Raw genomic sequence first — 13,207 nt, forward strand, 5'->3', positions numbered from 1 at the left:
AACGATATTCCATAGCACTCGTAAAATACCGGTCCCGTCCGTTACTCGCTAGGATACGATTGGTATTTTTTTTATAGAAAGTAATCAAGTGTACTGGTTGTAGATACAATAGTCGTTACCTGCTCTGATACGATTGGTACAAAGTAACGAAGTAATCAGAGCAATCAAAGTAACGATTTGCCTCTCTGTATAGTAATCGGTACTTTCGGTATTCGTAAGTAACGAGTACTTTGTAACGAATAGTTACTTTTTCATATACACCATGGCCAGAATATTTTTCACTTTTAACTTTAACACATTTAATTTCTCCTGGTTTGAGGATTATGAATAAACCTGGTTTTAACTTAACTAAAAATCCGCTGTGTCTAGGTACACGCTAACGTGTACACAAATAAAAAATTTACTGTCTATTCGGTAGGCTTACACCGGTCACGGATTAAGAAAGAAATTAACGAATTGACTGGTCCGCTGTAGTTTGACTATTTACACATTGGCGCAGTCGTTTTTTATTTGAGGGGGTGTTCTTATATAAATCAAATAATTTAAAATTTTAGGTTTTTGTATAGCCTCACAAGCCTAAACGATATAATTTCATGATTCTTTACAACAGTTCATTACCCGTAGCAAAAAATCAATATACCTAATTTTAATTGTTGCATGAATATCCATATAATAAAAATAAAACAAATTCTAACTTATAAAAGGTAGAAGGCTAAACGTTGCTGTATTGTTGATGTTTTAATTTAATCTCTAAAATGGTTTTATATAAAGTCACAATCAATTTAAGTGATATATTAAAGCGGCCGCAATGCAGCCTATAGTCAATAAGTTTTCTTTCTTAGTTATGTATATTTAATAGTTTTTTTGTATAATGGGGTATTTTTCCCGTAAATAAAAATTAATAAAAACAATATTATAATATGTATGTAACTACAATATCTACAAATAGTTTCAATTTCAAACAAATCACACTTACTAAAATGATCACGCCTTGAAAAGAATCCGGAAATCCTACAGCAGGGCATTATATAAACATAAAATATTCAAGTAAACTCCTAAATATTATTAAGTCAATATACGTACCAATTTTTTTTACTAAAATGATTTAGTCTTTATTGTTCACACTATCATCTTCATCGCTGGGGTCACCGTTAATTGTTATTATATGATTGGGTTTATTTCGTTAATTTTACTTTCACGAATCCACCAATCCTTAATTAATTTTTCGCACTTGGATATACAGTTCCGCCATACTTCGGGAGTTGCAATTGAAAGTGCTTCTCGCCAAGTTTCCCAAACCGCTTCGTCAGTATAACCACTAGGACCAATATGGTTGTCGTAATATTATTTTGCTGTTCCCCATATATTTTCGATGGGATTAAACTGGCAGTGGTGTGGTGGAAGATGTAAAACTTGATGCCCGTAACTTTCAATAACTTGAACCACCAGAAAGATTTTTGGTTTCGCATGTTCTTTTGCCAAACGTAACAACTCAGACTTTAATATAAGCTGTGGAATAGATATGCGTTCATTTGTTAGTCATTCTTTAATTTTATCTACATTCCACGAATTTGCTGGACTTTTTGTTTAGTATTTCTGAATGGTAAGGCGCATTGTATAAAATAATTACGCTGGGCTCACTTAATCCGGGAAGAAGTTTTTCACGCAACCATTTTACAAACATTTCCGTGTTCATATTGTCATTGTTACGTAGGGATGTCCACGAGTTACTTCACGCAAAGATCCCTGGTTCGAAATCAAATTAAAGAAAATAACTTTCGTTTACAGAAAATTACCCCTATTAAAAATACGCAAGTGTAGCTTAAAATAAAGTTTTTATTTGGATGTTATCCGAAGAATGTTACAAACTCGACTGACTTAAAAACATAATATCCAATATCTACACATTCCTTAAAACTGCAATACATTCTTATCGTTTCAATCTCAAGTGGGCAGGCTAGTAAGCCCATCATCCCTTCACCTTAAAACAACGAAAAACAAACCATATGGCTCGCCGTATGTATAAAGCAGAAATATCTTTTAAACACGGACACTGCCATATTTTATAATGACTCGACATTCTCCCACCTTGGGGAATTTGACAAAATTTCTCAAAAAATACAGAGTCACGAAAAATTACAATAAAATATCAAATAAAGTAAAAAGTAAAATATATCAAAAACAAACAGAGTCATGAAAAAATCAAGTCAAGAAAATGTCACTTGAATCTTACAGGAGTTTTAACTACCCGGCCACTTCGCGTACATCTTTCATTTAGATCGGGTGCTCTGCTTTTTGTCACTCCCGCACTTATTTCACTTGATTCTTCCTCAGCCTGGAGCTGACAACCGTTCTCTTGAGGCACTGTCTTTGGAGCCGCATCCCGTAGGGTAATGCCCTGGATATTCTCGCCAGCAGTAACTGCCTCCACGACTTCCACTGGGTAAAGCCTTTGCAACGGTCTCAGAAGTTGGCCTTGTGCTGTCGCAAGACGAACTAACCGCACCTGATTATCTCTACCGGGTAAAAGTTCAATAACTTTTCCTAAAGGCCACTGAAGGCGCTTGATGTTTTCGTTGCCTACTAAAACGACATCCCCGATAGACACTTTAGACACTTTCGTCTTCTTCGTTCCCGCTTTGAGTTGAGCCAGATATTCAGCACGAAATCTTTTTCGCAAATGACTTCTCAACTCTTGCAAACGGCGTATTTTGCGTGTGAGAGAATTCTGCTCTAGCAAATCACAATCCGGCAACTCGTAACTGACTTGCTCACGTAAAAACATACCTGGCGTCAACGCGGCTAACTCAGTAGGATCATCCGAAATATACGTCAATGGCCGCGAGTTGACTATACTCTCACAATCACACAACAATGTCAATAAGTCTTCATAATTGAGAGACGCTCGACCCAAAACTTTTCGCAAAAGTCCTTTCACAATACCTATTAATCGCTCCCAAAATCCACCCCACCATGCAGCTGTAGGGGGGTTGAAACGCCACTTAATACGTTGTGTAGAACTATATTCCGCGATCATGTTCCAGTCCAATTGCTTAAGCGCGTTCTCAAGTCCCGTAAAATTCGTTCCATTGTCACTATAAACCGTTCTCGGGCGTCCACGCCTGGCAACAAAGCGACGGAAAGCTTGAATAAATGCATTTGTTGACAAGGAGGTAACGAGTTCCAGATGAACTGCGCGATAAACGGCACAAGTGAACAAACAAATCCATGCCTTCTCGCCCGATTTCAAGTAAAGAGGCCCAGCTAAGTCCACCCCGGAAATCTCAAACACTGCAGCATCTCGAACTCTATCGGCCGGCAATGAAGGCGTTTGTACTTCGAACGATTTCCCATCTTGTCTCTTGCACACACCACATTCTTTTAAAATGGACCGCACAATCCGTCTACCCCCTAAAGTCCAATATTTTTCGCGGAGCAAACTAAGCAGTCCCTGTGTACCAACGTGACAAGAGTTTTTGTGTAAGCTCAAAATCAACTTGCGCACTATAAAATGTTCACCCGGAAGTAAGATAGGCAGACGAAAATCTTCCGTGTCAATTCTCTCGGTAACGCGAGTTTTTAAACGTATAAGTCCAAATTCATCGACAAACGTGTTTAGCGAGGAAATTCGTTTCGTATCTGAACCGAACGCTTCTTTCTGCACTAACTTCAACACAAACATTTCGGCTTTGTCGATTTCCTCCGCAACCAATTCGCCTGTAAGTTTTCCATTTGAATTTCTCGTATTGTAACAAAATCGTAGCGTCCAAGCCATCATTCTTAACAGTTTTGTGTACTGAGAAAAGTAACGCAGGTGCCAATCGTCGGACGTCATATTCAATAGTGACGAAATGGCTTTTTTCTTTTTCTCAGTGCCGACTTCTTCTTCATCAACCTCTACTTTTTGTTGGGGCCAATAATTTTCGTTTCTGTACAACCATTCCGGGCCCTCCCACCATCGAGATTCGAACAATTGCCGAACACCACAGCCTCTTGATGGAAGATCGGCAGGGTTGAGAGAACCAGGCACATATTTCCAACACTCAGCATTGGCTAAATTTCTAATCTCCTGAACTCTATTAAAAACAAAAACAGACCAGTCATCCTTACGTTGAATCCAAGAAAGAACCGTAGTGGAATCACTCCAAAAATAAGACTCAACATGCTGAGAAAATTGTCTTTTGACTGACTGATAAAGTCTAGCACCAATAGTGGCTGCCAACAGTTCCAATCTAGGTATAGAAATCTTCTTCAAAGGAGCCACACGACTCCTAGCTGCTACAAGAAAAATCGAAACACCATCATTCCGAAGAACTCTCAAAAACACTACGGCTGCATAAGCTTTCTTACTTGCATCTGAAAAGGTGTGCAAACTCCAATGGTCAGCTTCAATGGGCCCAGCCTGGATCCAACGTGGAATCTCAATACTCGACAGTTCAGGAAGATGAGTAACCCATTGACAAAATTCCTCAGCCATGTCATTCTCGACTGGTGCATCCCATCCCAGGCGCTTTTCCCAAAGTTTCTGCAGCAACAGTTTAGGGAACAGAGATACTGGACAGGTAAAACCAATAGGGTCAAATATACTCTGAGCTACAGAAAGCATCAGTCTCTTAGTTATGGGTTCTTTTCCGACCACTCCCTGAAAAATTTCACCATTGATTTTTAGTGTGTCTCTTGAGGAGTCCCAGAGAAGACCAAGAACAGGGACAACTGTTTTTGTACTACCAGAAGACTCCCACCCTCTCAAATCCATCTTAGCTTCCTCCATGATGGCAGTTGCTTCTGATACGAACTTTCTCAACTCATTCTCATCAGTAACACTAGTCACACAATTATCTACATAGAACCCAATCATAAGCCTTTCAATTGTATTTTTAGAGTACGGCATATCATTACAACACTTCTCCAGCGCCTTTATCAAATGAAATTCTATAGTAGCACCCAGAAGAAATGGACTACAGTTGACTCCAAAAACAACTCTCCTATGTCGAAATACAAATTCCTTTCCTTCATTGTTTACCCATAGGAACCTCAAAAAATCTCTGTCCTTCGAATGTACAGAAATTTGAAGAAAAGCCTTTCGAATATCCGACACAACACCTATTTTTTGTTGTCTGAACCGTAATAACACAGAAGGAATAAGTTCAATAAGATTAGGCCCTACCTCTAAACACTGGTTCAAAGAAGGACGACCCTGTTCATGAGATGATGCATCAAAGACTGGCCTAATTTTCGTGGTTTCGCTAGTATTTTTAATAACGGGCCTGTGAGGCAAATAGTGCACACAATTATTCTCTTCGGGATTATTTACTATTTCGATCACACCCTCGTTCAACCACTCATTGAATATTAAATTATACGATTCAAACAAATTTGACTTTTTCAACTTATTTAAAGTAGTATCTAACCTTCTTCTAGCGACAACTAAATTATCTGAAATTAAAGGATGCTTGTTCAACCAAGGTAACATAACCTCATACCTACCTTCGTTGTCACATCGGATAGTCTCATAGAAAAAATTCTTAGCCTCCTTGGCCGCCACCTCTCGTGTCAATTTTTCTACAGGATCGGTTATCCCAATAATATCAAGCTCCCAGAGTTTCGCCACAGAAGAACTATCAACAAACAACGCAATCGACATCATAGATGTGCTGAAATTAGAAGCAACTGCCGGCACCTTGCCCATAAGAGTCCAACCTAACAAAGTTTCAACTGCTACAAGACCACACTGTAACTGATATTTCCTTCCTGTATACAATTTGCCTACAACATCAGCTCCTAACAAAATCTCAATTGGTGCTATATGTCCGACATCGCTGAGCGAAATATTCATGTCACTAAGTTCCTCAACCCAAGGGCCGTGATAAACAGGAGAGACATCTGCACAAATTTTTGGTTGATCTAAGGCATCAAATGAACAAGAGTAAGCTCCTTCACTCGCAGTTACCTTGTATAATTTATGTCGTTGTTCAGAAGTACTTTTACCGCCAAATAACGTATGTACGATATTTTCCGTTCCTTTAGCAGAAAAACCCATTTCTTGTGCGGTACGCTGTAAAATATATGTTCTCTGCGATCCAGTGTCAATAAGTGCCCTTACTTGTTTAGTACCATGTGCACTTCTTATGTTTACTCGCAGAGTTTGTAAAAAAACCTGTGTATTATTCAAATTCGCAAGCGTCTGATCCTCAGTCCTATTTTCTTCCGAGCGGCTGATACTTGAGGTCGATGTATCAATTTTGTTAACAGGTAAATCAGGACACATCAAAACAACATGGGATTTACAACACAAAATACAATTCAAACGTGCTCTACAGTTCTTCGAAGAATGTCGCACCTTCAAACATCGAAAACAGGCTTTCTTCTCTGACAATGTTCGTCGTTTCTGTTCCATAGACAATTTTTGTGCTTTAAAACAATTGATACTGTCATGCTGTCCTTCGCAAAAAATACACCTGTCAACCTCATAATTTACCAACCCAGCCGCGGTCGCTGATGGCTGATCAGTTCCTTGCTTTGGTAATTTTATATTCTTCTTTTCAACCAGGTTATTAGATTTACATTTATTTTCAGTCGATAAACCAAAACCTTCCGTTGCTAAATTAATTTTTTGTTCATTTTGAACTTCATTTTGTAGAAAACTCATTAGCCCACTTAATCTTGTCTCCAAAGTTGAAACTTCTGCATATTCTTCGACATTGTGCATGGATACGGAACCAGAAGGCCTTAAAAACTGTGAAGATCTATGCCATAGTCTGATCATATCCTCCGGTAAACATGACTCAATAAGGGGATACAATATTGCCGCATATTTGTCAGCAGTTATGCCTAAGGTCTCAAGTGAACGAAGTTGACTCTCTATCATATCATATAGTGCAGAAACATTACAAGAACTACTAGAAACTCGACTCAAAATTAACTTTAAGAGCTCCCTAATATATACTTCAATCTGGAGATCCTCTCTGCCAAACCTAGACTTCAAACTCTTTATAATTTTTGAGTAATTATCGGCTACTGCAGGAAAACTCTCCACTAAACGTCTGGCCTTACTACCGTCTACAGTGGCTTGTCTCAAATAAGCTATTTTGTCGTTTAAATCAATCGATGGATCATCATGCACTACTTTGAACTGCGACCAAAATGGAAGCCAATCTATCAAGTCCCCAGAATATTTCTTGAATTCGATTGGAGGTAATTTAAAACTGCGCTTACCTTCTATTGATGACTCTGAACTTACTAAACTGGGTCTGTCTTCGCATTTGTACTTCAGTTCATAGTAGCGTGTGCTGTATCTATCCTTTGCCTCCATCTCACTGATTAATTCTGCCTCGGAAGCCTTTTCGACCATAGCTTCAAACACCGCACTTTCCACGACACACAGCTCATTGTACTTAACTTGTAACAGTTCCCACTGTACACTAATTTGTTGCCAGGGTCGAGTGTCCACCGTTTCAGATAACAAATTGTCCAAAACATTAGCAGCTGTCGTAAAAGCAGTACGAAGTACTGTTCGGCGTTTTGTTTCTAATTCTAATGCCATATTTCTCGCTTACAAGGGTAAAAACTTCGGCCGAGCCTCACGACAAACGAATTTATTCGCCGGAAAAAAGTTTACACTAAATAAGCGGAAACAACTAACTTTTAAGCACACCCGTATATATTTAAGTCCTTATCGCGGTCGCCAAAATGTTACGTAGGGATGTCCACGAGTTACTTCACGCAAAGATCCCTGGTTCGAAATCAAATTAAAGAAAATAACTTTCGTTTACAGAAAATTACCCCTATTAAAAATACGCAAGTGTAGCTTAAAATAAAGTTTTTATTTGGATGTTATCCGAAGAATGTTACAAACTCGACTGACTTAAAAACATAATATCCAATATCTACACATTCCTTAAAACTGCAATACATTCTTATCGTTTCAATCTCAAGTGGGCAGGCTAGTAAGCCCATCATCCCTTCACCTTAAAACAACGAAAAACAAACCATATGGCTCGCCGTATGTATAAAGCAGAAATATCTTTTAAACACGGACACTGCCATATTTTATAATGACTCGACAGTCATGATAGTCACTGTTTTTTTATGTAGACGAAAATATTAAATTAGCACCTTTTATATATCCTGTCTTCCCTCCCGCGTGCAGAATTATATGTCGCTTCCCTTCTCCACTAGTATGCTTGATTGATTTTATGTTGTCATCTTGCCATATTCTCTTGGTAGCACCCTTAGAAAATATCCATGTTTCGTCTAAATATACAAAAGTTGACTCTTTTTCTTTAAATTTGTTATATTTTCTCAGAAACTCAATTATCTTGTGTACAACAGAACTTCTTTCACAAAGCGCTTTTCTGTTATCCTCTTTTTTAAATTTGAATCCTATGTTATGTAGGATTTGCCATAAACTTGTTCTGCCGATGTCACCAAATTCCCCCTATTCTCATTTAAAAAAATCATCGATTACGTCATCACACCCAGATGGATGACGACACTAGTATGATATGTATGCCAAAATATAATTTAAAAACAAAAATCGGCCTTTTTCGGGATTTTCCCTAATGTCATCGGTTTACGAAAAAACAAATTTATTCCTTTCATTTGCACCCTACTGTATATACGAGTAGATGCAAAATTTACTAAATGCATTAACATTATTTAGTGGTGGCCGCATATCGAAATAACTACTCTGTGATAGACCACATAATGGACTAATTAAACATCTAGGATCTAACAACATCACGAGAAAAACCAAATGCAAAATATACAAAACCCTGATAAAACCGGTCCTTATATATGGATCAGAGACATGGACACTGTCGAAAAGCGATGAGAACTTATTAGGTACGTTTGAACGAAAAATCCTCAGACACATATATAAGGAAGTGAAAGAAAATGACGTATGGGGCAGAAGATATAATTTTGAACTATACGCAGAATACAACGAATCTGACGTCATAACATCCATAAAGATCGGACGTCTGCGCTGGATAGGCCATGTTGAACGGATGTTGGAGACCGAAACACCAAAACATATAATGAGGCAAACATAGGCGTAACCAGGGGGGGGGGTTTTGGGGGTTGTAACCCCCCCCCATTGTGATGTACTTTGAGCTCTCTACGCTTAACACCATAGCCCTCAGAGACCTTCCAGTAGTTGTAACCCCCCCCTTTCAGGTAGTTGTAACCCCCCCCTTAGGATCATCCTGGTTACGCCTATGGAGGCAAACACCAGTAGGGAGAAAAGGTCAAAGGGAAGACCCAAACTTAGATACATGGAACAAGATCTGAAAACACTTGAGATTACCCACTGGAAGAACAAAGCAAGGAACAGAACAGAATGGAGGAAATTCTTAGAATAAGCCAGGACCCAAAAAGGGTTGTCGAGCTACTGATGATGATGATAGACCACATAACGAATTAGCTACTCTGCTCTAGACCGCATATTGGATGGTAGACCGCATATCGAATCGGCACTAATCTATATATTTTTTCGTATTTAAAATATTACTTGCGGGTGAATCCTAATTGTTCTTTTAGTCAAGGAAGTCTCTTCTAATTTAGTACATATTAAGTTTTTGCTAAGAAAGGTATTTCTAACAAGGGTGCATTGTATTTTATTATCCATCTTATTATTTTTCCTTAAGTTATCTTGTTTATTAAATTTTAATCAAAAAATTACTAAAAATGTAATAATTAAATAGATATTGACCCTCTACGCACCCGAAGTCTACGCTTAACTGGTATACCTAAAATATTACAATCGACCTGCCGATTCGTTTGTTTCTTTATTAATCCCTAACCGTTGTAAGTCAACCGAATAGACAATTTTTTTATTTGCGTACACGTTAGCGTGTACCTAGACACAGCGGATTTTTAGTTAAGTTAAAACCATAAGTTTTATTCATAATCCTCAAACCAGGAGAAATTAAATGTGTTAAGTTAAAAGTGAAAATTATTCTGGCCATGGTGTATATATAGTGATGTTGAAAAAGTAACAGTTACTTTTAAAGAAAAAGTACTCGTTACTTACGAATACCGAAAGTACCGATTACTATACAGAGAGGCAAATCGTTACTTTGATTACTCTGATTACTTCGTTACTTTGTACCAATCGTATCAGAGCGGGTAACGACTATTGTATCTACAACCAGTACACTTGATTACTTTCTATAAAAAAATACCAATCGTATCCTGGCGAGTAACGGACGGGACCGGTATTTTACGAGTGTTATGGAATATCGTTATCGGTATGAAGCGTTTTAAGGGTGTGACAGAATACCTATACAAAATACCTTCCTACTGAGAAATACGATTCTCGATATGATTATCGGTACTCGAATACAAAAGTAACAAAAGTAATCATATAGTAATCAAAGTAGCGAATACTGTAAATGATTACTTTATACAAAAGTAACGATTTATCCCTTAAACAGATCGGTGAAGGTCGTTGTTATATCGAAATACCTATACAAAATATCTACCTATTAAGAAATACGATTCTCGATATGATTACCGGTACTCAAATACAAAAGTAATCATAGTAATCCAAAGTAACGAATACTGTATTACTTTATACAAAAGTAACGATTTGTAACGAATCCTCGAAAGTAACTATAATCAACATCACTACTATGAATAATAATTCCTTTGCATTGCCCCTACAGTGTAGGCAACCACAATCGACGTTAATATCGTTTTTCTTTATAAAATTTTCAATTTTCATTATTTTCAATTAAAGCCAGTTTATTTATAATCCGCAAACGAGGAGCAATTAGGTGATATGGTTATTTATCAATTTTACGGCTTTTTATACCCAGAAAATGAAAATTTATTCGAAATCTCAATTTTTTACTTGGTTATATCTCGAAAACGGAAAATCCGCAAATGAAATTTCGAATGGAGGGATTATCCTCAAATCAGGAGGAATTATTTTAGATATGGTGGATAATACTTTTGCTAATACAGTTTAGGCCCACCAAAATGGAAATCTTTTTTCTTCGGAAAATTCTTAATTTTTATGATTTTTAGTTAAAAGTTAAAAATTTTAGTTTAGTAAAAAGGTATATTCATAATCCTCAAACGAGGAGGAATTAAAAGATATGATTATTTAGTGGTTTTATAGCTTTTGATATTTACAAAAAGGAAATAAACACTTTGGTGCGGCGCCGAAAATTTTTATTTTTTATAACTCTAAAACGGAAAATCCGCAAAAGAAATTTCGAATGGGGGGATTTTCTTACGTCAGAAGCAATTATTTTAGATATGCATTACAATACAGATAATACTTTTGCCAAAATGGCAAATTTTTTTCTTCGGAAAATTTTTAAGCTTTATGATTTTTAGTTTAAACCAGGTCTATTCGTAATCCTCAAACCAGAAGGAATTAAATGATATAGTTATTGTTATTTTTACAGCTTTTAATAAATATCCCGATAATGGAAATATATACTTTGGCGCTGTCCCGAGAAATTTCATTTTGATATAACTTAAAAATGGAATATCCGCAAATGAAATTTCAAAGGAGGGATTACCTCTAAGTCAGGAGGAGTTATTTTGACTATGGTACATACTACTTTTAGCCTTACAGTTTAGGTTTACCAAAAGTGAAAATTATTCTGGCATTCCTTTGCCCCTGCAGTATAGGCAACCAACATTAATATCGTTTTCCTTTATAACATTTTTAATTTTCACAATTTTCAATTAAAACCAGTTTATTCATAATCCGCAAACGAGGTGCAATTTTTTGATATGGTTATTTAGTGACTTTACGGCATTTATACCCTGAAAATCGACATTTATTTTTAGCGCTGCGCCGAAATCTCCACTTTTGATTTGCTTATATCTCGAAAACGGAAACTCCGCAAATGAAATTTTGAATGGTGCAATTATCCGCAAACGAGGTGCAATTTTTTGAGCTATGGTAGAAGTCAAAATAACGACTTTAAAAAAACCGTTTCGCTAACTTTATGACGCTAGAGATATGACATGAAAATGAGAAAATGAGAAGATAAAGCCGACTTGGACCTTGTGCACTTTACATCAACAATAAATTGAACAAGAAATTGACAAAGTTATTCAAGGTCAAATTAATTATACAAAACACCCAATTTTGCCGTGAATAAAAAGAAAATAAAGAAATTTGACAAAATAAAACATATCCAATTGTTCTATTTCATCAAATTCCTTCATTTTCTTTTACAAACCATACAATAAATTGAATAAGAAATTGACAAAGTTATTCAAGGCCAAATTTAACGTGTACAAAATGTATGGTTTGTAAAAGAAAATGAAGGAATTTGATGAAATAGAACAATTGGATATGTTTTATTTTGTCAAATTTCTTTATTTTCTTTTTATTCACGGCAAAATTGGGTGTTTTGTATAAGTCAAATTTGACCTTGAATAACTTTGTCAATTTCTTGTTCAATTTATTGTTGATGTAAAGTGCACTTTACAAATTAGTAACTTGTATATATTAATAATAATTAAATTATAAACTTACCTTAGTACAAATGTGCACATAAAAAAAGTTACAGCCCTTTGAAGTTAGAAAATTAAAACCGATTTTTTTCAATATATCGAAAACTTTAGAGATTTTTTGTTGAAAATGGATATCAGGGCCGTAACTACCAAGGGCTGCCCCGTGCATAGATTTTAACGAGGAAAATAAAAATATGTATTTTAAAAGCCGATCCCAACGCAATATTTTCAAATGACACAATTTTAAAAAGACCGCAACATAGTTTTAATTTTTCACTGGGGAAATTAGTCCTTTAGACTAAAATGTAAATGGAACAGAACAGGGCCCCTGAGGCTTGAGCTAAGCTGAGGCCCCGAGACCTTAACATAAAAATTTAAATTATTACTAAGAAATTAGTTATTTCGGCGTAAAACCTAAAATGGCATTGGAAGAGGGGGGCCCGGGCCTGGGCTAAGCTGGGGCCCCCGAGACCTTTCGTAAACATATAAATTGTGACTGAGGAAATTAGTTATTTTGGAGAAATAAAAACTAAAATGCAACCGGAATAGGTACCAGGTCCCAGCTAAACAATTTACCCCAGAACACATCTTGGTACGTGAAAGGAACCACATATTGAAAAGAAAGCGTATACATAAGATAAAAGAGCACATTAGGATCAGTCCCACCAGTACACTGACCAGCTTCACTGAGTGTGCTTGGCTCACACTGCAGTAGCTTTCAAGG

The 13,207-nt window shown here is 36.7% G+C and overlaps 1 protein-coding gene across 1 annotated transcript; it reads right to left on the minus strand.

Annotated features, from left to right (window-relative positions):
* Positions 1-1,847: 1,847 nt before the first annotated feature.
* Positions 1,848-7,543, minus strand: LOC126892772 (uncharacterized). The gene is made up of 2 exons (XM_050662467.1): positions 4,729-7,543; positions 1,848-1,981 (listed from the first exon to the last, which is right to left on the minus strand). Exons 1-2 carry the CDS (start codon positions 7,541-7,543, stop codon positions 1,848-1,850), a joined length of 2,949 nt encoding a protein of 982 aa, XP_050518424.1.
* Between the last annotated feature and the right edge of the window lie 5,664 nt (positions 7,544-13,207).

The sequence above is a fragment of the Diabrotica virgifera genome, chromosome 1 (genome assembly GCF_917563875.1).
Source record: "Diabrotica virgifera virgifera chromosome 1, PGI_DIABVI_V3a".
Lineage (NCBI taxonomy): Eukaryota > Metazoa > Arthropoda > Insecta > Coleoptera > Chrysomelidae > Diabrotica > Diabrotica virgifera.